Source organism: Accipiter gentilis, chromosome 30 (assembly GCF_929443795.1).
Source record: "Accipiter gentilis chromosome 30, bAccGen1.1, whole genome shotgun sequence".
Lineage (NCBI taxonomy): Eukaryota > Metazoa > Chordata > Aves > Accipitriformes > Accipitridae > Astur > Astur gentilis.
Window position 1 is genome coordinate 7218964 of NC_064909.1, and position 27007 is coordinate 7245970.

Consider the following 27007-nt stretch of genomic DNA (forward strand, 5'->3'; position numbering starts at 1 on the left):
TTGAACTCTACTGACTTACCATCTATCTATATGCATACATATTTGTGTATATACATACATATACATAAGTGGGTGCATGCACCCACAAACACCCCAGTACCTCCTTACTCAGGCCTTGATTTTTCTAGGAGATACTTAGGGAAAGGTTAGATTTTCCCAGAAGGCAAAGCTCAGTCAACATTTATAAAAAAAATAAATAAATATTCTAGCAAAAAGACAGTACAATACTGTATTGCCAAACTGTCCTGTGAAATGGGCATGGACTGTAACCCACTGAGATATTAAACAGTTGATAGTTTTCTTGATAAAAGTTCAGGGTATAATATAAGCACAGCAGTAGATTTAGTAATTACTGCCACTTGTATTAATCACAGTTATATCAGATGATTTATGGATGACTGAAGCACTCAGACATTTTCAAAAAAAAGTTTTGAAGAACAGACCATAATTTACAGTGAAAGGTACTATTTAAATTCAGTCAGAAAAACACTTTTATTGACACCGTGTAGCCCACCTCATTCCTCCTTTCCCATTGCAAAACAATTCTTTTAATTCAAAATACAGCGTTCAAAATCTTTCCTTATGACTGTGATGCTCACCTACTGAACTGGATGTCCCCTTTCCCCTCTCCAGTCTTTCATGACCAGAAAGTTTGCTTAGCTGCATGATTCATGGTCACAAGCAGAATAAAACTCTGCCTCTGTTGTTCTTCCCTTCATCTACATATCCTGTGCCTGTGTTCAGTAATGGCTCCCTCAGGAGTTATAGGGAAGGTGACACTCCAAAGCTCAACATTTCAAGAAGGTTCTTTCTATTTCAGCATTACCAGTGCCATATTGCCAATGGCCTTTGCGATAATCCATCAGGATCTTACGACAGTCCTAGATGAGTCTTTTTTGAAATGAAGGAGAGATCATTTCCCCACTCAAATCACCTTATGTTGTACAATGAGCAGTTAGCCCTGCCCAGCGTGTCTGTAACGGGGGCTACTATAGCATTTTTTTACAGTTGTTCAGTAACATCAAAGAAAATGACAGGAAAAGAACCTGGGGAAAGGGAGTGCAAGGAGGATAAGTAGCATGGCACTGTGGCCATCTAGACAAGAGTTATAATTTACCCATTGTGATGTGTCTGGCACAAGGTGAACTTTTCGCTCATATACGAGCTCTCAGCATGAGCACTTTCCAGTACATCTTCAGTTGTCTCTACTGTTTCATTCCCTTGGCAGCATATTTATTCTTTGTGAAGTTCATAGAGGTGTTTCTTGAATTCTCGGGGCTTGAATTAATATTTCAAAACTCTTTTGGAAATAATCCTGACTAAAAAAATTGATTAAGCATTTCTAATGTTGGAAAAGGTTCAGTTTGTATATACTTCGGTGGTTTCTTCTTTCCCCTATTTATTTTCCATTTTGCCAAAATTGTAGAGAATTACTATAAATAAAATTATTTTCACTACACTACTTTTAATCAGGTTTCAATTTCACCTGCACTAGCAATTATATGAATTAATCTCTTTGGTTTCTAGATATAGCAAACAGAACATGGAAAGCATATAGAAGCTTGGCAGAGAATGGTGGAAAAGTTGACTTTTGGAAGTATTATTGCTCTGTATTATAGAAAATGAGGAACAATGTGCCCATTATTCTAGGTCAAAGAGACCTGCTTACAGATCATAGCACAGTCCTGCCACAAAACATGAGGCTAGGTCTGCGCACCTCAGAGCTCCCCCAAAGCTACTCTGAAAACAGACTTGTGAAAAGGTCACTGAGGACAAAATTATGGGTTCAGTGGTTCTGTCCTTATACATGCTTTGAATGTAATCCTTTTACATTTACATGCACAGTAGGAAGAGGATCAGCTGTTGCTGGGCTTTCAGGGTATCCACAGAAATAACGCAGAACAGCTTCCAAATGGGCAATTATTCCCAAATGAGAAAGCTTCATTAAAAAAACAAACAAAAAAAAAAAAAAAACCCAAAAAACCATGCACCCAAAAAACTTGTGCATGCATATTTGGAGCTTATTTGGAAAAGTGACATTTAGTTTGACTGAATACAATAGTGAAGACCCTGCTACAACTGAAATGAAGCTTTATATACAATGTAATTAACAGATGTCTAAACCATAAAGTCCCAACCTACAAAGGAGTAAAGACAGTGCAACGGAATTCCACTGGGTTCACAGAATAGCTCTATAAGCAGTTATAGACCTCTTAGACTGTCAAATACATGTAAGATAATGGAAATAATATATATTTAGTAACGCTTTCAAAAGCAACAAAGGTTGGAAGTCATTTATTGTTAGAAGAAATATGTAAATATTTGCAATTACAGATTGAATGTATTTATACATGTATCCTTTATATACAGAATGTTTTGGAGTAGTTGCCTTAATGTTATTTTCCTATTCCTTCAGCTGTTTTACCAGGTTAAAGGAGATATGTGTTTGAAGATAATTGAAAATGGGAAACAAAAAGACATTGTCATCCGAGAAGGGGAGGTAAAACAGGGTGATTTTTCTGTTATTGTTGTACATAGGTATGTTAAGTGAATATTGTATGAACTATTTAAAAGTCAGTTTATCCCTGCTGTGCAAGAGATTGCTTCGTAATAAAAAAAAAAATCTTCAATGCAGTATAGCAAATTCCATGTAATTAACAGCAAACTACAGTACACTGTGTTCAACATCTCATTATTTCAATAACAGATAAAAATCTCTCTGAGCATTTAGGATACCCATTCAGATAGTCAGGAATATACTGAGAGGATTTCTTATTCCCCTGAATTGCATGGAATCTGCCATCTGAATTCATGGGGATCAGTCTTTTATTTACATATTTTTAGGTACTGTCCTGGTTTCAGCTGGGATAGAGTTAACTGTCTTCCTAGTAGCTGGTACAGTGCTATGTTTTGAGTTCAGCATGCAAAAAATGTTGATAACACGGATGTTTTCAGTTGGTGCTCAGTAGTGTTTAGACTATAGTCAAGGATTTTTCAGCTTCTCATGCCCAGCCAGGGCACAAGAAGTTGGCACAGGATACAACCAGGGCACCTGACCCAAACTGGCTAACGGTGTATTCCATACCATGGGACATCCCATCTAGTATAGGAACTGGGAAGTGGGGGCAGGGAATCGCCGCTCGGGGACTGGCGGGGTGTCGGTCGGCGGGTGGTGAGCAATTGCCCTGCGCATCATTTGTACATTCCAATCCTTTTATCATTACTGTTGTCATTTTATTAGTGTTATCATTATTAGTTTCTTCTTCTCTGTTCTATTAAACTGTTCTTATCTCAACCCACGAGTTTTACTTCTTTTTTCCCCCCTGATTTTCTCCCCCATCCCACTGGATGGGGGGCGGGGGGGGGTGGTGAGTGAGCGGCTGCGTGGTGCTTAGTTACCAGCTGGGGTTAAACCACAACAGGTACATACTGCCCACCCACCCAAACACACCATTAAGCAAACTGCCTAGAACTTAGAAGGTTAAAAGATTCCACTATTTTCAGCCTTCTTTAGTCCTCACAGCTAGCCTTCCCAACCATCACAATACAAGAACAGCTTTAAAGAGCAATTTATGGATAAAATGTATCCAGCTGCACTCAGTTGTTTGTCCTTACAGTAGTGGACTTGCTAAAGCATACATTGCAGTGTTCTTAATGAGCGCATGACTAAGTATTTTACTTGGTGTTACTACAAGGTATTAAATGTGCTACAACTGCCACTCATTGTCACAAGCTTGAACTGTACTCAGTCTTTGAAAAGATTACTAGGTCTAGTGGGGCCAGCCTTTAAAATGGAAGACATATTAGATCCAATAGCTTGATGTCATTAGAAGTATTACAACATTTTCAATGAAGAAACAGATCTACTTTTTCAAACCTACAGACAGTGAGAGTCTGGTAATACACTTCTCACTGGAGAAGTACATTCAGCCGAGATCTTGGCAAGTACCAGAAGCTTTAATGAAAAGGAGTGCACAATATCCTTAGTGGGAAGACTGACACTAGACCTGGTGAGGCACTATCATTAGCTCTGTTTTGTAGACAGACTTGCCCAAACTTGGCTAAGAAATCTGTAGCACTGAAGGACAGTACAGGCTTGTACCACCTTCCTACGTAATCAGATAGCTGCTAGAAAAAGGTTTATTCTCAAACTTCAGCAATAGACTTCTCCCAACCTAACGTTGTCTATTCACTTTGTCACTTGCGTGAGTAAGTAGCCCCTCATATTTGTTAATTATTTCTGAAGAGAATAACACTCCTCATCATGCAATCACAGGTGCTTACTATGTTGGAGGGATACATGTGGTTGATTAGACATTTTCTTGAGGTGACAACAAACTTGCTTTTTATTTCTGTTCCTGCTACTCAGACATTGCAGTAAATTTATAAATTCCAGATGAGTAACTGGTTAGATTTTAATTTCAATTGTGTCCAGCAATGATGATCAAACCAGGAGGAAAGGACCTGACTGCCATAAAGGCAGTGCTGATTGCAGTCAGTGGTCAGAATTCACTGAGAAAGCAAGAAACAGTATCTGCTGGGCTGTTGGTACCAAAGTGGGCGCAGCTGCAGAGGAGGAACACAGGATCGACAAAGAGTAGGGGAAAAGTGGGGCAAGGAGCAGAGGGGTTTGCAGGTTGGGGGGTGGAGGAAGGACAACACAAAGAACAAAGACTTCCTAACACTGATGCTTTCCCATTTCTTTGAACAGATGTTCCTCCTACCTGCTAGGATACCTCATTCTCCTCAGAGATACGCAAACACTGTGGGTCTTGTGATTGAGAGGGAAAGATTAAAGACAGAAATTGATGGGCTCAGGTGAAGTATAAACTGTTGGCTAATCTGTTAGGATTCGTAATATAAACTAATTTCTCATGTCAATACAATACTGTATTTTACTTTCCTGATAATTTATCAGATTCACGCTGGCAATTTTGTACTAATTTTATCCACACATCTATTTACCTATACATACATAAACAGAGATCTCATTTAGCATTTGATTTAGTTAAACAAGGAACATGTTGAAATGTCTTAAATGCATGCTGTGTTTATAGCTGTCTACTTATGTTTTGCCTACTACTATCGTCATAAGTTTTAAAATCTCAGAGCTCTGTAACAACACAAACCAAAAAAGATTTTTTTTAATCAATTCTGTCAAGCAGAACATTAATTCCTTTGTAAGCGCTGAAATAAAAAAGATGAAGAGGAGCTTTCTTGGCACGTATGTGGGAAGCTGGGAACAAAAGTCAGTTTTCCTTATGCTAACCCCTCTACATTGTACACACCTCTGCCTAGCTTTTACTGCCTTATGAGAACAACATCTTCAAAGAAATGAGAAGTTTACTTTGTATTCTAGTGGGAGCAGGACTAAGCCTTGTCCTGTGGTCATACAGAATTCGTAAGTCTAAGGCGGCAAGTCACAGCAGTAACATTAGCCAAGTTAGAAGAGCTGGTTTGATATTAACCAGATACGACTGACCAAAGAGAGTTGACAGCTATTCATGTAATTTATAAAGATTTAAAATTGTGGTAATATCTGTAATGTACTGTGTCTGTCCTTTTGCCTACAGTTTTGTTCCATGGGCGGTACCACAGCAGGAAGATTAAAAATATGTGGAGCTAGAAAGATATGCTTTTTCATTCAAACAAAAAAGGCTAAAGAAAGAAATAAGAAACTAAGAAATGGACCATTCAAAAAAACCCACCTGATTGGATTCCAAGCTAAAGACAAATTCAGTTCACTTAAAACATTGTTCATCTATGCACTTGTCCCTTTTTTTTCCTTTCATTGCAGGCCTGTGGATTATGAGCACTTACATTATTAAAAAGATATCTTGAGCTAGAAACAATTGGCCAGTGATTCAGATAACAATGCTTATTTGTAATAAAGAAACATAAGTAGCTTTAGGTAACTAAGTAAAATAACCTACCTTGTACATGAGGTCTGTGAATGGTATCAGTTAGAGAGATGCTGAATGTCTTTTTAGGGATCCCAGGTAGATCTAGAGATTTGCACTCCATTATAGTCATGGTCTTGTGGGGAAATTAAACTAAAAGCTACCATACGGTTTGCAGGTGGAAAAAATAATTGGATTAACAAAGCACATTCTTAATTGAAAATATCAGGTGCCTGAAAATAAATCACTCAGAGGTTTTTAGTGCCCTTGTTTTCACATTGACATGATGAACAGACACCTGAAGTTTTGGAAGTAAACAATCATGTCATACTTTTGAACCCACATTGTCTCTCTGCTCCTGGGAGAGGTGGGGATTTATAACCAGAACCTCTAATCTTCTCAAACTTTTTTTCACTCCCAGCCACCTGCAGCAAAGACTCTACAAGAGGAAGTCATAATAACCTTTGAAGTATGCTGACTCAAGGTCTAATATTATGTTACTGTTCCATTATTTATCATGCCTACAAGCCTCAGTCATAAATCAGAGCCCCCAGCATGCCAATTATTGTACAAGTGAAGAATAAGTAGCCTGCCCCAGTGTTTCAGCCTAAGTAATGATTACATGCTTTGTACTATAAGAAAAATGCACTAGCTAATCTTAATCCTATGGCAAAGAAGTACAGAAACAACTAGTTTCTGTATTAGATGTTAGTTGTGTGGTTGGATTCTTTAACACCTAATAAGGTGCAGAGTCCTTCCCAGGCGTTCCTTTTCCCAACTGAGACATTTGTAACATCTCTCTTCTCTGTAGATTCTCTGTGTTCAATATTTGTGCTCAGAGCACAGCTTTTTCCATATTGGAGGCATTAATAAAGTTACTCTCTTCCGAGTACCCTGTTTTTGCAAAACTTGAGGAGCCACGATGCTCTTGGAAAGTTTCTGGACAATATATATATAGATACATAAGACAGACATGAATATACAAATATGCACAGTATAATTATATAAGCCTTGTTTCCCTCTTCAAACACACATTCCAGTGTCTTTAACCCAAAGGACATATAGGACCTGTTTACAAGCAGTTGCAATACGAGTGACCGTACTTAAGCATCACTCCCTTGCCAGTCTAAGCAGTCTTTTTTAAATCTGTAGGTAAATTCTCTATTTGCCATTCCATAGATTACAGCAACCTTGACCTGTTGATCTCAGCACAATATTTATTTGTTAAGACATAAAATAATGCAAATGAAGCACTAAGTTCCTCTTCAGAGGGGTGACCTAAACAACATTTACCAAATTTATGTAGCTGACAACCATCTATTTTTTTGCAAACAAGTCCATAAGCTACCTTGTTTTCTTAACAGTCCATGCATGGGTAATAAGCAAGCTGAGTCTCTTAAATATGAGCATTTATCTCATAGCTGCATGGAAGCAGTTACTGGAAATGGTATTTGGGGCCAATTATTTTTTTCAGTAACTGCATCCAAAGTGAGAGTAATTGGTCCCAAGGGACTGTGTCACCAATCATTTCCAGGATCAAATCTGGGAAGTTTGCTGAAGGAATTTGGTGACTTATCTGTGGTTGATCAGCAGAACTACAAGGCCCTCCATAGAAGTTTGAGCACCCCACCCACCACGTCAGCTAACCAGGGAGACAGAAAGCTTCCCTAAATAACCATTCTTCAGAATAAAGTACACCAGGCTTGAGAATAACATGCTCTTACACAACATCAAGTAGCTATTTTCTTGAAAGGACTGAAACTGCATGATCAGTTAGTTAATAAAAGGATCAACTAATGTTTTTACTTTGTCAGATATTATGTTGGAGAATCAACTAATGTCCTCTTTGAAAAATGGTTCCACTGTGAAGATCTCGGCACTCAACTTATACCTATAATTCAAGAGTAAGCTTTTTTCTGCGTAAATTTTAAAAGAATGGTTAAAATGATCTAATAGATCATCAGTCTGTGATTTACATAGTTAATTTTCTATTTATGCTGCATTTTACATAGACTTGTTAAAAGTTAATTGCTGCTCTACAAATTTTTAATCATATCTTGTACACCCCAAACCCATTAAATCAGGTTAAAAAACTATTAAAATCAAGTGTTCCTCACATCTATCTGGAACATAATTTTTGAACAAGTAAAAGCACCCTGCTGCAAAGTGCAAAAAGAATTGAATGAAAAATTAACACAGAATTGAATGAAAATAACACTGAATTGATGGTAGGTTAACTAGGTAAAATGCTTGCCTTAAGGCTTCTTTCACTCGTGCCTTAATCTAAGTACTTTTAATCAATATTATTCATGAATAATCAGTACTGTAGCAAATTTGGTAGAGGCCTGCTTTCTAGGAAATGTGTGAATGTCAACAATTAACTAATCAATTTGTTAAACGGTTGCTAAAGTTGAACAAGGAAATTGTTTAGTGGCACGAATTTTGGAGGACTTTTGGACAAACCCTCTGTCAATAAAATAGGTATAGCCCTGTTGAATACATGTAATAGTAGCTAAGGATCTGACACATCCATTCTCAGCACAAAGCTTAATGGCTGGTATTACTGCCTAGTCTTTGTTAACCTACAGAAGATGAACGTGACTTTTTACTAGCATTTAAATGTTTATTATTCCAGGTTTTTCAATTCAAGACAATATCAAACTGGAAAACCAAACCCAGGTAATGCAAATTAATTTCAGAATTAGAACAATTACTGTACCTGATTGAATAGCAATGATTCTCTCCACAAAATGACTAAGTTTCTGTTTTTCCTTCTGATTATGTAAATTAAAGTTACTTTGGAAAGTAATTCTTTTCATTACCCCAACCACAAATAAAAATCCATATACATGATTACCCACAGCATCTTGCTTGTTCATGTGATGCCATTGTAATGACCTATCAGGTAACTGTACAGTGTGAAATCTCAATGTCTCTATCCTTGCATGCCATTCAAGTCTTATACTAACAAAATTTCATTTCTGACTGTGCAGAATGAGATTTCTGTGAGTTGAATATACACTCTATACCTACTTGTACTCCTTTACCTATAATTATACACTGTGATCTACTCTTGGGGAAAAAAGGACACCTAGAGAAAGACAGATAGTTTTGGTTCGTGTAGGGTCTAGATCCATTTAACATTTTATTTCCATGCTGTCTTGCCCTATTTTTTATTTTGCCTCTGTTTGTGGATAGCGACTGCAACTTCCACCCTTGAGCAGATACTCCGGTTGTAACTTGACTCTTGAGTCTGTTGGACAGAGACATAGAACATAGGGGGGGTGACTGTTAAAACTAATTTATTAATATCTTTAGGAATCAGGTCTCTCAAACATGATGGTTGCTTTCTGTATGGCAACTGACATCTCTATTGCAAGGATACTTGCAACAGCACCTTCAGTGGGAAACTTGTTTTGCTGAAATCTTACAATCCTATTGGCCTACAGCTCTACGTGGTCATCCAGGATGTGCATGATCCATTGCTATTAATGTAAACTATGTGCAAAATACCACCCACCTGTCTTAACTATGTACAAAAGACTACACTATGTGACCATTCCTGCATCTGCAGGAACAGTTTCTACAGACTATTTGCAAATTTTAGTTGGGTGCAACCTGGTCAGTTCTGCTGCAGGAACTTCGGGAGAGTCTCCATGAGATTGCCAAGCTCTTAATTGACACATGGAAACATACAAATCAGCATAAGCACAGCAGGAGCTGCCTGTGGGATCTCCAGGACAGCCTGAGATTCCCACCTGGAGAGTTCCTGCACGAGTTAGCCAAATGCTGTTACGAAGGCCAGCAGTTCAGTCAATCCCATTGCTCAACTAGGTTTGTTGTTTCAAATCAGTCTGTTGTCTCATTTATGCAGATGACTGACTGGGGGACATCCTGCACCTACCAGGAAATTTATGGCTCAGGTGCACTGCATGTGCACACATGCACAGCTGTAATACCCAGCTATGTTACTTTTACAACTACATGACAAACTTGAGTGTCATCCTTCAGTCATACCCATAACTTAAGTTCCATAGCTCTTGCCACAAGTTAAAGACAAATTTTAGTTCCCCTCTCTAAGAGTTTTTTGGAACCCGTTGTCCTTAATCTCCATATTCGTTCCCAAATGTCGTAAGAAAGATGATGTTTATTAATTACTCTAATAGAGACAAAGGTTCTAGTGAAACATTATATCCACATCTATCCTATTTCTCAGCTTGATACTCACCATTAAAATGCCACTGCCCACCATCTCAGTCAATAATGGAACAAAGTTCTTACTCAGATCCTAAAATCAGGTAAAGATATTTTTTGCATGAACATCACCTTTCTTAAAAATAGTTGACAAAATCACTGTCACCAAAATGAAAAGCTCACAGAAGAGTCCTATGTATGGGATTGCAACCTTACAAGCCCTTGCAGTCAGGAAATTGTAAGCCAGCCAGAAACCCTGCCTTAAAGACTTTGCAGCTGAACCGGCTTTTGGCATTGGCTCTCTGACACACCATCAAAATGTATTTATTTTAATTTGTGCTTATTTTAATTGGAGTACGTCAACGGTGTGACATGTTTGGGTGTTGATGGGGGGGGGTTGTTGTTTTGGGGTGGTTTTGCAGGTGGCGGAGGGTAGAGTGTAGGTAGAACAGGTATTGTCTCTCACTGTGTGTTTATACAGTGTCTAACAGACGAAATATAATTTCAGATGAAGCCTCTAGATGCTGCTGTAATAAAAAAAATCATCTCACACATACTATCCTTGTTCAATACAATGATTTCCAATAAGCATCCCTCACCAGTCTGAGCTAAGAGCTTATACATTAGTAACAAATTAATTATATCAGTGCAGAAACAAAGAACATTAAAGATTTATATTGTTAATATTTTTGCAGAAGATTAGAGCTAAAGAACAAACATGACAATCAATCAGAAGCCATGATACATCTTGACACTTTTTTTTTAACACGGAACTCTGAGAAATTTATTGATAAATCCAGTACAGAAGGTCTTTGTAATTTATTCAAAATCTGTAAAAAGGCCAAAAGGCATGAGATACTTCCATTAAAGCTGAAAAAAGTTTTTTTTCAACACACACACACAAAAAAGGCAAGTAAACATAGCTATTTTGCTCAGAGCTCAATACATCTTTTCCCACTGAATGGATTCTCCTCTTGGATTAGCCACTAAGTCAGGACAACAAATATTTGAAATGCTCTTGGTTTAACTCTTGCCATAAGTAAAAAGCAGTCAACAAAGTTACATGGCAGGCTTTCAGCCTGGGAAACAGCTCCATTTTTTCCAATTTTCAGTTTTCATGGACAATAAGAAGCTCAAAGTCTCAGTGATGTCTTACACATTAGGAAAATGCCCCAGATTTTTAGTTACAGAAGTTTCAGCTTGCAGCTCCTGTAACTGTCAGTGAGGCCTGTGTTAAAAAAAAAAAATAAAAAAAAAAATCAAAGTTTGATTGAGATATGAGTAAGCTGGTAATATGTTCCTTCTGCAGGCATACCCAACTGATAGAGAAATAATGCTTTCGAATTATTCCCTCAGCAGAATTTTTTTAAGTAGAATTCAACAACCAGCATGACACTTGTAACACATAACAAGCTACCACCAGTTTCTCTCTCAAGACATATTTTAACAAGATTTGAGCTGGCCTATGCAGAGGGCTGGTTTTCAGCCTCTTCTTTCAGTTGCTCTTCTGAAATCCAGAATCTCCTCAGTTTAGAAGTGCTAGCTGAAGCACTCAGCTGAGCACTCAGCTTCAGGTTCACCTCTACATAAACCTGAACTAGTGCCTCACCTTTTCAGAGAGAAATGGAATAAAAATGAAGAAAAACATCTTGAAAGAAACCCTTGATTGCAGCTCACTCATAAAGGAAAGCTATAAATAGAATCAATCAACCTCCAATTGCTTTAAAAAAAAAAAACAAAAACAAAAAAAACCCCCACACACAAAAAAAAGATACCCAAGTCCAGATTTTTTTCTTGATTTATTTATGGTTTCTGGCTCAGCCAACATTAGGGCAAGTCCCTCTGAAAGCAGGGTTACTCAGAATATATGAAAAGACAGCAGTAGCTATTAAAAAGATACATTTTAGAAGAGGGTCTCAAGTACCATCAGGTGAAATACAATCAGAAACACGTATTGCATGCAATCCTTGCTTCAGGCATTTTCCATGTTTTGTACTGAATTACTAGCCTCTTTTGTTACCATGTGTAGAAATAAAGTCTGAGAAAACGCTCCTCTCCTTTTATTAATAAGGGTGAATATATTTAAGATATAGTGTAAACATACCAAGAACACTCAAGATAGGTTGGTTTGGTTTACTTTACACAATTTTTGACAGGAGGAATCACAGTTATCAAAACAACTCTTCCTACTTTCAGTTGAATCAAACTGGAAGTAAGATTCTCAGGGTTTTTATTTCATCCCAATTTTATAGTCAAGAGGACAAGGGACAGTTCAGACAGGCAAACCCCAGTTCTAATAAACAGTGATGGCTGAATATTGTTTGCAAAAGTATCCAGAAGTTCAAAAGTTTATCCTGCCATGCTCACTGAAATAGTCCAGGCTTCTTTTATGTGAAATTTGATGGCAAAAGTGCAAGAAAAGACTTTTCCTAAGTTAGGCTTGTTTAAAAATTGTCTTTAATAACATCAATGGTGTAGGTAGAATATCAGGGTTTTGTTTATCCATATTAATTAATCAACTTCTAATTATCAATGAAATCTTAATTCCCATAAAAGCTTTGTTGTCAGTGGACATACAGATATATAATACAAAAACCAGACCTGTACTGACTTCACTAGCAAAAGTTTCATCAATTCTAGGTATATCTAGGATAATTTACAGTCTGGACTTAAAATCTGGTTAGTATTGTTAGAATATAGCACAGTTCTATGCTTGTGGTTCAGAGCAGACAAAATCTAAGGATCTGAATGAGTATGAAAAATTGGGTCCTTTCTTCAGTCAGTTGGAGTAGGAATACCATACAGCCTAGGGCACGGTCTATAAACAAACATTTTCTGGTTTCAGTAGTGCTATTAAACAAGTTCTAAGTGTGAGCTCAGCACTATAAAAATCAGCTTCTGTACTGTCATCCTCTGTAGCTAATCCAGTGCAACTTCTGTAGACAGTATTTGCTGTTCAGTGTTGTTTCAGTGGTGTATAAAAACAAGCAGATCGAAAGAGAAGAGTGTTAATAACTTAAAATAAGAAAAGCTAAAGAATAAGGATAACTGGCTAGTGGGCAATATTAATTAAATCTACCTCAAAAATAAAAATTAGGAAGAAATTCTGTCTTCATTTACACTAGAGCAAATATAGGGCCATTCTTCTGAACTTAAAAGAACTGCATAAATATTTGTGCCTTTCTGTTGTAGGTATATTGAAATAATTCTAAAGATATTATTATTGTAGTTTTTTAAAAATAAGAATGATGATTTTGGAAATAAGTTTTATTTGTTATGAAGCTGTTTAGAAAAGTAAGAATTTGATTCTCTTTTCTCTCATCTTTTAAGGACTTCCAACATATCTAGATAGATTGCTCCTTCTCTTCTATAATGTGTTACTTCCTTCTGCTTTGAGTACTTGTACTAAAAAAAACAACATATGAGCATTTAGATATTAAGGAGTGTCCCTCTAGGGAATTTATTTTGCAGAGAGCCACCAGGAGGTCTCCAGGACAGAACAGTATTCAAATTGATACAGAGTCAATCATTTTTAACTGTCGAGACCCACCATAATCACACAATTCTGTGAGACACTACCTATAACTTTTATGAACACTCGAATCTACTCCTGTGTCAACCTCCTTGTCTCTATTCTGGCAAAGACGCCTTCCTAAATACACTGTTTATCTTTACCCCATCATACCTAAACCCTTTAGGTAACTTCCAAGTCAATTTCATATCTCTCCTGAAGCCCACCTGAACTGCAAACGGTACATAGGTGGAAGAAGGGAATAGAATCATCTAATATACACCTCCAATCCTGTATAACCATGCAACCTCTCACTGGCTTCATCCATTTCCCCTTCCATCATATTTAAGAACTTTCCACACCACATGGGTCCCCAGCGAGCATTTAACTAGTAATGGAGGTTAAGAGCTCAGATGAACCAACCTAAGTCAGCAACGTTTAATACACAAATAAAGTAGAATTACAATGTCTAGAGTAAGGCTTCTATAATTTGCCATATGAAAACTTATTCTAAACTTTTTAATCCAAAAATACAACATATCATCCAAAACCCAGGACTGCAGGCTGCATGTTCTCTGGAGCCAGGAATGCTCCGAGAAGTTCATTAGGCTCCCAGAGCCCAGACCTGCTAATGACAACAGTCACCAAACAAAAAAAGTGTCCAGGAAGAAGTCTGCTTCTCCCACAATGTTTTCAGCTGAGTCTCCTCAAAGAGAGGCAGAGCATAAACCGTAATCTCCAGGAGCTCTCCTAATGCTTAACCATGGGAACCAAACCGCTACTGACCTTGAGTACATAATGTCTGTAATAAACCTACCAGGGAAATTGGAAGAAATGCCCTATAAAGTTGTTTTCCTTTCTGTTCAGACTTTATTGAAAAAAAAAATATCTAATATTTTTAAGAGCTCTAAAGCTCAGAACAGTTTCACAGCAGGTATGTCTTCTCTAATAAGGTAGCTTCTTTCTTTCTTACACTCTTAAATGCTCCCCAGACAGCAACATCTGAAACAGGAAACTTACTAATGGAGTCAGTCTGACATTTTCACTAGTGTTTCTAAGGCTATTCAGTAGTAATAGCTTACACATGCTGTACAAATCCTTGTCTCACAAATGTAGTGAGGTCTCAACACTTGTTATAATGAAATATCCTATTCCTCTTCTATGGAATCAGAAGTTATGCACAAAGATGATTGTGCATACAATGAAGTATGCATACATACAATGAAGTGCATACAATCATATAAAAGGCAGATTCAGAAACAAAAATTAAGATTCCTGATTTCAGGATTGGAACAGTAGTCAGTATTTTTCAATACAATTTATCATTCTTAATTACAATGACCTAGCTATATCAGGAACAGCCTTTAAACAGAATTATGGCCTAAATCTTGCAATTTCGTTGTTCTAATTTATTCCCTTCCTTCTGGCTGGTGATATCTCCTTTTGAAGAGGCTATATTTCTTTATTACAAAAATATTTTTCAAAGCTTTCCTCATCAAACTTCTTTGTTTCAATTAGGGGGAAAAAAATATTGTTTAGTTTCCAGCATAGATTTAACGACACAAAGAAAAATGTGCCTAGAAATAATTACAGGGACAAGTCATAAATTAGCACTTATGACAATTCTCAGGGCATGCTACAAAACCAAATACAGTTACACAGGGAAATGTATGATTACACCAAGTGAGTGCTGTATTTTCAGCTAAATGTTTCTGCATCTATACTCAACAACAGTGAAATAAACCAACTACCCCCAAAGTAATCAGTCACCATCAGCACTTTCACTCTGGATTTTTATATGGAATGAGCTACATACTTGTTTTTTCAAACCCAGATGCCTGAAGTTACATCCCTCAGTCCACAGGTTTTATTTGCAGAGGTATTAAACTCCTACTAGCCTCATTGACATTTCTGTTAATGTAGAGAATAATGCAGGCTTTTCAGAGGAATTAGGTAGGAACGTATGGGGAAAACATCCCAGGGTATATATTATTGCTGGCATTGGAAATTAAACATGAAATACTGCAAAACTGTCACATCAGGAATATTCATTATGATAGTATTCTTTAAAGAGATGGAAGGGATAATTAGCAAGTGGACATAAAAAATTAATACACAATTCTAAAATAATTTGTGAGCTCCTTATGCCTAGTCTGGACCATTTTATGCTCAGTTAAAGGACAACAAAACTGCTCCACTTTGGATAGGGATGTCTTCTGCTTTTACAGAGGGAGACACCATTTCTAAGGTACTTTCTCACATCCTTGCATGGAGATGGAGCCACAGCACGCAGGGACAGACTGTTTCTGAGGCAGCACAGTGACTTAGCATGGAGGGGCTTTCATAATTAGTAAGAACACATAAGGTGATTTAAAGATTTGAAGATTTTTTCCATCTAGAACGTGCTGCCTAGAAGTGAAGGATGGCATGTCACTGACAAATATAGTTTTTCATAAAGCCAACATGTAATCAGTTTGATAGTTGACACTATTTCAATGTATTGTATTTCATGTACTTTATTGCTCTTCTTTGCAACAAATCGCAAAGAAACAAGGTTTGCATGACAGCTAAGGGAAGAGCTTGGGGATAGTAGGGCTCAAGAGAGACTCTGGAAGAATGAGATGCTCTGATTTCTTGGCAACACAGCTTAGGCATATCTCTACTGGGGTAGAGAAGGGGGAGCTTGCATGTAACATGCGAGTTTGGGGCAAGCAAATACACCCACATAGAGCTGGTAGGCCAGCGGCAGTCCTCTTTTTACCTGTCCTCTTTATTGCTATCAGAAGTACAGTACTCCCAGAAAGTTCAAACTCTTCTTTAGGTGGTCTCTGTTGAGACTGTAACTACCTGTACATTTGCTGGCTGTTTTCTTGTAAGCTGTTCTCCCTATTTTTGCACAGCTTTGTATTTTCAGTCTCAGTACAGTCTCTATTGTTTAACTGAAATCAACTTCCTCTGAAACCTGTAATTTCCTTTTTTAAATACTTACAAACTCATTCGGTAAACGTGATGTATTTTTCAGCTTAACATGATATCATCACATTCTAATTTAAAGCTGAAAAGAGCTATAAACCCCATAAAGAACACACTGCTGTGATATGAATATTTAATAATAACGATCTACAAAAATGGACTTCACTATTGAACTATTTAAATGGATCTCCTGAACACGTAAGAAAATATTAGATTTGATGTTCCACTTAGTGATGTATTACTTGGAGACACATACACAAGACTTCTAGCCGAGTAGCTTAGAATTGCCATCTTCTTGCATTTTGCTGGCATATTTTTACCTTCACCATGATTAAACATGTTATCTCCCTGTCTCACGGTATTACTAGAACATAAGAACTCTGGAAACACACCAACTCACATTTCCTGAGATATTGTTGAAAGCTAATGTACAGGCTAAGCAGAAATATATGCAACATTATCTAAACATGAGCCATTAGCCCGATAAGAAACAATCAGTTCCTTTGGAAGCACCAGGCTTCACGTCTGGTATGTGTGGGATCAGAGAATACTGGATCCTCCTCATTGTAGCTCATTAGCTCAAGTTCACAAGTGCTAGGGCACCTGCAGCTTTCAGCATCAGGCAGGGGCTAAGTATCAGGATTAAATGAGCACCCGGTCAAATAGGCTATTAATAATACACAGACATATGTCATGTACTTCATCATCACAGTGCTCTCTTATTTGTTCTGCAGTAACAGGTAACCAAATCATCATACTGGATCACACTAAAGGTTCATTTCATGCGGACTCAGTTTTCAAAGGCTGTTATGCTGTCACTGGGCAAGTGTCATTGACATCAAAATTAGCTAAAACCCCATCACAGATCAGGGCCCACTGATAAAACAAGTGTCAAAAGACAGCTCTTGTCCTGAGGAACTTAAAGTTTAAATAAAAAAGTCCACCTATACTTGAAAGTAAATGAAACTGTTAGAAAGCGCCTGTACATCACAAGCAAGAAAGCCCAATGCTCCGTAGTAAGTGTAGGACATATTATTACACTTTACATTGGCCCTAAGTATGCGTAGGTCACTGTTTACTGTTGTTCTGTCTGTGTTGTCCCTGTTGATCAGGACAGCTGGGGTCAGAGCTCACTAGAAAGAGGAAAACTAGCAAAATTATGTTTATGGGGAGTAAGTGACAGAAGATAAGCTACAAACTTAGAAGTTCATAGCTACTTTTCATTGTTAGATTTGTCTTGTTTCTTGGTCAGAACACAAACAAGTACTTTGGCTTTTTTGTACCTCAAATTCCTTGCAACTCATGGGGAGCATTCATAGTTCTGCTTGCCTAAAACATCACAGTGCCCACCCTAGGCACTCAGCTTTTTGCCATCAATTCTCCAGCACATGAAGTCTGAACGTAATTGTTAGCTCGATGCTGGCATTCTTAATCTGTGAGGAAAATGTATCCCCTTGAGCTGAGCAGGATACCCATGGCTTTTCAGTACGTGTCTCTCACCTTACTGGGTGCTATATACCAGTTTGGGGTTTGGGTTTTTTTTTGGTTGGTTGGTTGGTGGCGTGCTGTGGGGTTTTTTTAACTATCTCAACTAGGACATGCATTTTAGTAGAAAGCCCTGCCAATGGGGCAACTTCCTTGTATTCCAAAAGGCTTTTCTGAATTCAAGAGTGACCTGTTTTATTCTGATAACAGAAAAAAACCTCTATCATCTTCATATTACTATAGAAGGTAAAGATTGCTACTATTAATGAAACAAAATATTTAATAATCTGTTGGAATATTAATTGTACTGAGTACCTTCCGATAAAATATCTTTCTGCTCCTCTGCTGTCTGTGAATATATTTCATAATATTTTAGACCTACATTTTGTATCTTGCCCTAGCCAAAAAACAACTTTCCATCACAGCTATAGCTGAGCATATCCATAATTTAAGGACAAAGTGTATAAGTATTCCTAATTACCTCCAAAGCAAGTTTGATGAACCTGTGAAAATTAAGGAAAAAAGCCCACCAAACCAGACATATTGCAGCATGAAAATAAATCACCAGTGACCATAACACTACTTTTTAGTGTTATCAAACAATAAAATATAGAATGTTCAGACTAGATCTTGTTAATGTTTCCAGGCCCAGATTAGAATAAATCTAATGTAAAGATTTTCTTTTTACTTCTGGTGCTTCTTAATTTCTCTGGAGGAGTTTGCTTTTCAATAAAATTGAAAATTTTATTGTTAAATATTTGAGTTAAATAATGTAAAAGTAGGATGTTTTTTAAAAAAAGCTTGAAGGCAAAAAGCTTTCAAACAAAAAATTCCTCCTTGCTGCAAATTTCTCCAGATTGCTTTCAGTATTTTTCTGAAAGAGGCATTGTTGAGACAAATCATTTGCAGAAAATGTTGACTACTTCTGTTTAATTTAATATAAGGGAGAAGAAATTTGAATAGCAAAACCCGTTTCTACAATAAAAGGGTTAGCATCCTATTCAGGTTGTCTGGAGATGGATTTAGATATTTGGTTCTTATTATGATCTGTTAAACAGCAGTAGCTTATTCAGTACACTATGCTATGCCTCAGATGCACTGACCTCGCATATCGTTCAAAGACTGCATACAAAACGGCCTTCCATGAAAAACTGAAATGATACATTCAAAACACTGCAGAGCAGTGAAATACACTTTTAGAAAAAAACCCAGAAGAACATTGCATAATGAATACAATACTTTAAAAAGACCTACTCTATTACTAGTACCAAGGCTAAGATTTGGCTGTGAGTTTATTACCTCAATGCATTTGGGAGACAGCCATCTAGCCAGTTTTTCCTGCATCTAGTTGGCATTATTACTTGAAATTACTCTATGGGTGTTCCCCCATGACATCTCAGAACAAACTGCTTAGGAACACCAAGGCGATTGCGCTGTCTCTGCACTTCACTGTGAGCTGGTAAATAACTAAAGCTAATTTCATATACCAGCAACACACAGCACAAATCTTGAATTTCACCAGCTACATGGAAACTGCATTTGGTCCTCCAGCTATTTTAAATCAAATCAGTTATGAATGACAACTACTGGAAATTAAATCCAGCTACAACTCCAGCAACACCACAAAAAAAGGCCTTTTATTAAGTTTGGGGTTGTGATAACCTGTTTGCACCACCGTGGTCACATAGGGGAGAAGAAACATAAAAGCCAGTCCTAACTATGTGAAAGATGTAGAGTAAGCTAGTTCTATGGGCCTAATTCCACTTACATGGGGATATGCAAGGGGTGACTCGGCAAAGGCTCGGCGATGATACATCAGATTTTACCAGTGCAAAAGCTGGTCTGGAAGAGAATGAAGAATATGCCAGCAAGAACTAGGTAGCCTATTGCATGCTGTTTGAATGCCTTTTTAAACAGGCATGACTGCACAACAGTTCGGACAACAGCTTCAGAAAAGCAACTCAAAGACACAAAAATAATGCATGCATCTCACAACCTCAAGTAAGAAGTCCTGATAATGACCATAGCACTGTTTGCTGTTACAACAGCCTTTTGACTAGATAATATCTGTAAATTGAACCCTTCAAGCTGTAAACAACAGTAAAATGTTTGCAAAGATCAAGGGAAGCAAGCGTCACTGATAGCCCTCTGTCTTGCTTACAGATGAACTCCTGAAAGAAACACCTTTCCCACTGAATTCCACTTCTGTTATGGAGCCATTTACCTTCCAAAGCTGGTTAAATGATCATCGTGGTGAAATAAAACAGAAGAAATCCTTGAGTATGTTTGGAGATAACTTTGAAACAGAGGTAGGGATGTCTAATTTCTCTGAAAGAGAGGGATCTTTTTAAAGGTACAGATAATAGCTGCCTACTGTTCAGACTGAGTGAATCCAGGCCTGGGAAAATCATGTAGTCAGCGGCGGAAGTTCTGCACTCCTACAGAACAACTCAGCCTTAGCCTGCCCTGCCCTTTGGAAGTGCCTGTCTTCGTGCATTGATTTGAGTAGCTTAGGGCAGGGGCTTCCTAGCTCAGATACTTCCATTCACGGAATCAACCTGAACCTTATTGCCATTCATTTCCTTTGGGATTAAACCAGCTCTCTCACACCACCCCCCACCCCCCCATATTTCCCAGAGCAGAAACACCAGGGTGACTACTCACAAGTGTGTTTGGCTTCCCCGTATGTTTGAACAGCATTCTTGGTGCCAAGTCTAATCTGGGTGTGTAAATACACGGTTTTTACCTCCCCCTCAATCTACATAAAGTTGAAACAAGGAAAACTGGACAGCACTAGAGAGCCTGGGCTGTGCTAAAGCATTTCACTTCTCAGTTTAGTCAAACACAGTCTCGTTTGGGTGTACGTGAAGCTGTCACCGTTTGATATCTGTGCTGTATGCACGATCGTTTACAAAACATATTCTTTCCCTGGGCTACTTGGAGTCACACTCTGAAGAATCCAATACATTTGACAACAGAGTGACAGAGAGCATGGGACTGTCAGGAAGAACCACAAAAAGGGCAGATGAGGAGAAAAATAAGGTCCGGTCTGCAGCTTTTTTTAACGTTAATGGGAGAACCTTTATAATTCAACAGGCTCTTGACGGGGCCCAGAGTTCATGAGGAGGAAGTGCCTGTTCCAAGAACAGACGCAGGAAGGATATAGATGCAAAGCTGAGAGTGGGAGGAGGCAGAAGGAATAGATAAGTGAGGATGCAGAGGAGCATAAGGAGTGGCAGGTGTGATCAGTTCCCTTTTTATCAGTAGGAATCAATATGAGAATACCAAACATAATGTGAATTTTAATGTCTGTAAAAATAACGTCATCTTCTATGAACATTTTTCTGTAAAAATAGAATTTTTAAATGCTGTAGAAAGATGAATATGTACACTTTGGTCACTGGGATGAATCCATTACTTTTCTTCCCTGTTTTTGTTTTTTTGGTTTTTTTTTTGGTTTTTTTTTTTAAGGTTATAGCTTATGGACCAGGAACAACTGAGAAAAGTAAAAAGAATTCAGATATCTGGATTTGGCAGCTGGTACGTGATAATTCACACTTGTTAACCGATGAGTTCGTATTTCAGTTCAGAGGAGACTGAACAGTAGTAAAGCCTTCAGCAACAGAAGTTAAAATTATTACCTTCCTTCTCACAGAAAAGATCATCAAAACGCACCACTCTTCAGCTTTAAACTACGATGAAAAATAACTGTAAACTACTGTCACCATAAAAATAGTCTCTCTTCTTCCTCATCTTGTATGTTGAGGACAGAGATACTGGCATCCTCCATAAGGTCTCAGTGGGGATTTTAATATACTGTGTCTGGGGTATATACTGTAAATATATTAGAATGCCTCCAAGTGATAAAAAAAAAGCATTACCTATTACTTCTGCCTTGAAGCATTTGTCCTCATACTGAAGTCAAACTAGAATCAGGTAGAATAAGCTAATAAAAAAAGTGTAACTGAGAACTTGTTTATACTAAAGCACAGTGGTAGGTGATCCAGATGTCCTTCATTCAACTGAATTCTAGGAAACATTTGCAGCCCAAGGGAAAAACAGAGAAAAGCGAGTTTTCGTTTACACAAGTCAGGCTAGCTTGGGAGGCAGATACTTCTATCAGATCCTGTTCTGTTGAAATTCACTGGGACTATCAAATACTAATTAAAGACATAATATTCCTAAAAGACATTTGTTTACACTGCAGCTTACAGCAGCCTATGCAATCAAGACCTTGTTGCTGGCAAGAACCTGGGTCCTCCGCTTGACAAGATAATGATGAGTCCATTCCAGTGTGGATGGACTCCTATTAGCAATTTCTGTTAGCTCCCTGCTGACTTGTGAACTGCTTTTCAAGACTTAAAAAGATACTAGGAAGCAGAAAAGTAGAAGAAGAGGTTGAAGTATTCCAGGACATTATCTCTGTAATTTCCAGAGCTGTACCAATGCAGGCTGCTAGGTTAGGTTTGTAGCAGTGTACCCCCCAAGAGTCAGGCAGTGGGGAACAAGGAACCATGAAGCATGTTTTTAGGGATGCTAATAGTGTTGGACAGGGAAGACCAGCTGAATATTTAGCTAGGCCTCATGAAACAGAGCAGGTTTGAAGTGCTCTTTCAGTAGAAAGATTTCCATGCTTACCTGCAGCATTTTTTCTGCTAGTTGACAGGACATGGAAAACTCAAAGCTGGTTATCTGTTCTTTTCCTTTAGGAGGGCACATCGACTGTTACCGTGGATGGTAAAACCCTGACTCTATCTGCTGGTGACAGCCTGCTTGTCCAGGCCCAGTCTACGTGAGTAGACATGAACAGTGGTTCAATGCACAATTTCCCAGCTTCCAACAACATAAATTCTGTGTATTTGGCCCACCCCAGGCTGGACATCAGCTGGTGCAGAAACACAGCATCTATGAATGCAGGATTTGCAATAGCCCCCATTATTCCTCAGGGCAGAAGTGTCTTCAGGAGGAAACAACAAATCCATTCATTCCAGTTCACCTCTTATGATTAAAGCTGGGAGAAATAAAAAAGCTAAGCACTATCAAGAAAAAGCAGCACGCAAAAGACCATGCATAAAGGTAGAAGGCACGAATACACCAATGGGCAGTCACTGCAGATCCTCTAAGCCTCAGTCCAGGCTTAATAAACATCAATGCAGCAAGATTTGGGGTTCAGACTAAGAACACAGCTCTCTTTCTGAAGTAGGATGCATATGGCTGTTTCATAGTCATGACACATGTGATATACGTAAAGGAAAAAACCAGTGAAAATAGTTTCCAGAGAGAACAGAAAAGGAAAGTACTTGCCAACTCTTGTGAAGAGTGGCATAAGCTGATAAAGTGCCCACCGTGAAGAAGATGAAGGATGATGTATACTCACTGGTAATGCAATGCAGCAGATTATAGGCAGATGATAAAAAAGGCCTTCTTTCCTACAGGAAAAGTCTAATAAGTAGTAGTGCTGACATTTGCACATTTTGTACAGCACTGAAAACATTTGCTGAAAGAGCTGAAACCATCCAGCTATGCACAGAACCGTTCTCTGCACCTGTGATTCCAACACATGGCCACCTCCTCCCTTCACCATTATTTCTACCACTTCTGTGAAATCACTTAATCTTAAATCAATTCCCAGTCCTGCAGTCCAATCAATAAGCATGTGTTTTCAAGATCACAGCATGATGCGTGTGCAGATATCTGCCAGCACAGTTCATATTGCATTGTCATTTATCAGATCTGTACAGCAGGCACCTGCACCTTTTATTGTATGCATCACTGTTGCACACTGATTGATCTCTGGCCATCTCTGCAACTGGCACAGAAACAGCTAATAAAAGTGATGACCACAAGAAAAATACTATTAAATTTGTAGATACTGATTTTGTTAAATTAATGTGTACTGAGGCGATTCTGTTCCAGTCCTCATGTCACTGAGATCAGAACAGATGTCTTCCCCCTTGGTTGATCCATAAGTAGATATACATGCTTCCTCACCATTTCGTGATGTTTGGCTTGTATTAGTAATGGCAAAGAGCAATTCCTGAAATATCACAAGATATACCAATATGGAGAGAGAACAAGTGTAATCATGACAGAACCTGTATGTTTTCCCCTACTTTTCAGTAGCATCAATGTTGTAGTTGTTGATTTCAGTGTGTGGTTACCCCCCATACACATTTGGTCATCTCTCTTTCTATTTTCCCAGGCACTGCTGGAAGAGAACAGAAGAATGTGTTGCTCTCTGCATTGCTCAGGATCCAAAACGCAAGCAGCCTTATACCTAGCTCCTGTGCCAGTTGACTTTGATGATAACTAAGTTTTAACCTACTTCTCTTATTTTAATGATCTTTTAGTGAGAATGCCTGGAAATTTGAATAGTCTAACACTTAATTCAGTGTAATCATTGTGGAGTCAAGTGCTGTGCACAGTTAAAACCTTTTCCCCCAAGTAGTTAGTTTCAGCAAAATCTACAATCAATAATTTTGTAAAAAAAACAAACAGAACAATCATTCTTATCTGAAAGGAAATGAAAACAGATCCAAGTAGCAGTATTACTTATATAATAATATATATGATACTACCTAGAGTAAGTTAAAGGCTTTTTAAAGGCAAGTCTCTGCCACAACATGTAGAAAAGGAGATAGGACAGATACTGCCATGCCTACTGAGGTAAGAGTCTTCATTTCTTTTGTCTCAGTTTTGTCATTTGTAATAAATTGGGTATAACATTAGTTACCCAGCCCACAGTAGAGGAGCTTTAATTGGCAGTAGTTCACAGGTGTTGAGATATTTGGCTAAAAGGCCCTTTAAAAACCAAAACAATCTGCTACACTCCTTGAGGATCTCGGTGCTTTGTGAAAGAGAGGAAGGTGCATTAGTAAAGGGGGAAGCAGCACCCGCAACAGCATCAAGCATTACTTAGATCACCACTGTACTTGCTTCAGGTAACTTACTATCAGTTTACCAAATCCAGCAAAGCAGTATCAATCACAGTTATCAGTAACACGCCACACATACCATGCTGGATGCTGTCTATACAATATACTATCAACAACACAGCACTGCAATATGACTGAACACAGGAGCATTAAGGTCGTGGGTGTTTCTGTGCAGCAGAAATCTCAAGTCAAAGTAGCCTAAGAAGTGTGTTGTGGAACAAGGGAGCAGAAAAATTATTATAATTAGTTTCTACTAAGAGCTGCTTCTTTTTGAAGAATGAGGTTTCTTGCAGAAATAACAAGTGTCAAATTATCTTTCACTGCTTTTATTCCAAGAACTCTCCAGAGGGGGTTTTGTTTAGTTTGGGGTTTTTTAATTGTCCTTCACATAATTAACATCAGAAAACAGGTTGCTTAAATGTCTGCAGGTATTATCAATTACACATTTGAGAAAGCAAAAAGTTACCATTTGTTGATTTTTTTTTTGTAATTTTAATTAAGTTCAGAAAATATTTCTTTAAAATATCTGTCACCTACAAAGCTCATTAAACTGAGATGTCATATGTGTTTTATTCAAGTGTTCGTTCTTCTGATGAGAAAGACTCAGATGGCTTAGCTTTAATCTGTAACTTAAATACAAGTTCACTAGCTGTTCTAGTAAAGCATAGAGCAGAACTTTGCTACATCCTCCTTGTAACAGGGAACCTAATTTAAGAAATTCAGCCTAGTCCTGAAGGCTATTATGAATGTGAGCTATCACACATGAAAAGAAGCTATAACACTCCCTTTGAACAAGGGAGTCATTTATCTGATTACCATTGGTATTATGTCTGTAGGACTGCCTACTCCTTGAGTGAGAGTCTATGGTTGAGGAATCTAGAGTACCAAAGCATTATATTTTTAGTCCACCAATTAGAGAGTTACCACAGAAATATTTCTATATTTCACACTGAATAAGTGAATAAAACACAGCAACATGTAGAACAGTGTCCAGAATAATCAACCGCTCTTCATCCATCTAGAGACACTGAGCACCATGGAAACTTCAGAATAAAAATTAAGGCACCTCTAGATTAGATACCTCACAGGATTTAAAATCAAGGCTCCACTCAAACTATATTTTTGATGAAGTCCTTCTGTGATAACTTGTGTTTGAACATCTGAATTCTACCCAGGTCCCATGCTAGGTGCCTCAAATCAGAGAGAGAACCAGACCAGGAACATTAAGTCAGAGATTCATCACCCACAGTTCTGCCACTGCCTGTGCTCAGAAACCAGGGCTGGGCAGGTCATCAATTAACTTCTGAGGAAGAGTTGCTGTCATCTAAAAACTAGGTAAGAAGTGTCCAGTCCCATTAGTATGCCTAAGAATCAGGAACAAACCAGCATGAGAAGATTTATAAACAGGCTTAGATACCAAGTACTGGAAGAAGAGAATTTTATGTTCTTGTGTCTCTTTTGAGAATTCCTCCAGTTGTTTCTCCTTGCCTCCCTCTCCCCACCCCACCCCCGGCACCATTCAAAAATTATTTTGTCGTCAGAGCACAAATGAAAGCACGGAGAACTTCTCATTTACTCCTTTTAAGGTGCTTAACCACTTATTTAGAAGTCTGCCTCTTTTTCCAAGTCTTCAAATAGTTCCAGGGGTCCTGATTAGTCAGTGAATCTTTTTCAGGTGCTTTATTCTTCCTCCATAGTATATATATTGTAAACTGCCCCAACAATTGTACATTTATAATTAGACGCACCCATGCTTATGAGGAAGTTGGCCAGATGCAAGTTTGGTTCCTAGAGTCCTTTTAGGCTGTTAGGCATTGTTTTGTGTATGTGTGGTCAGCTCAGTAGATACTTTGGCACCAGAGTCCTTGGGATCAGTCTGGGGACTCAATGCTAATGTTGCCTCAAAGAAGGATTTCAGGCTTAGGTCAGTGGCAAAGGCTTAGTTAGGCATGTTGTCTGCAAAGTGCCCTAATGCACTTCTGTCGACAATGTGCTTGTTCATACATGTC

The 27007-nt window shown here is 38.1% G+C and overlaps 2 protein-coding genes across 2 annotated transcripts in view; one reads left to right on the forward strand and one right to left on the reverse strand.

The window, feature by feature from the left end:
- Positions 1-25570, forward strand: part of HAAO (3-hydroxyanthranilate 3,4-dioxygenase) — a 36056-nt gene extending 10486 nt beyond the window's left edge. Inside the window, exons 3-10 of the mRNA XM_049833918.1 lie at positions 2417-2500; positions 4712-4818; positions 7715-7804; positions 8536-8579; positions 20227-20372; positions 21535-21603; positions 22773-22855; positions 24266-25570. Of these exons, the coding sequence (XP_049689875.1) occupies positions 2417-2500; positions 4712-4818; positions 7715-7804; positions 8536-8579; positions 20227-20372; positions 21535-21603; positions 22773-22855; positions 24266-24344 (702 nt within the window). The 3' untranslated portion in view covers positions 24345-25570. The remainder of the gene's footprint in view (positions 1-2416; positions 2501-4711; positions 4819-7714; positions 7805-8535; positions 8580-20226; positions 20373-21534; positions 21604-22772; positions 22856-24265) is intronic.
- MTA3 (metastasis associated 1 family member 3) overlaps positions 1-27007 on the reverse strand; it is a 230276-nt gene that overhangs the window by 1974 nt on the left and 201295 nt on the right. The gene's annotated exons all lie outside the window — the stretch shown is intronic.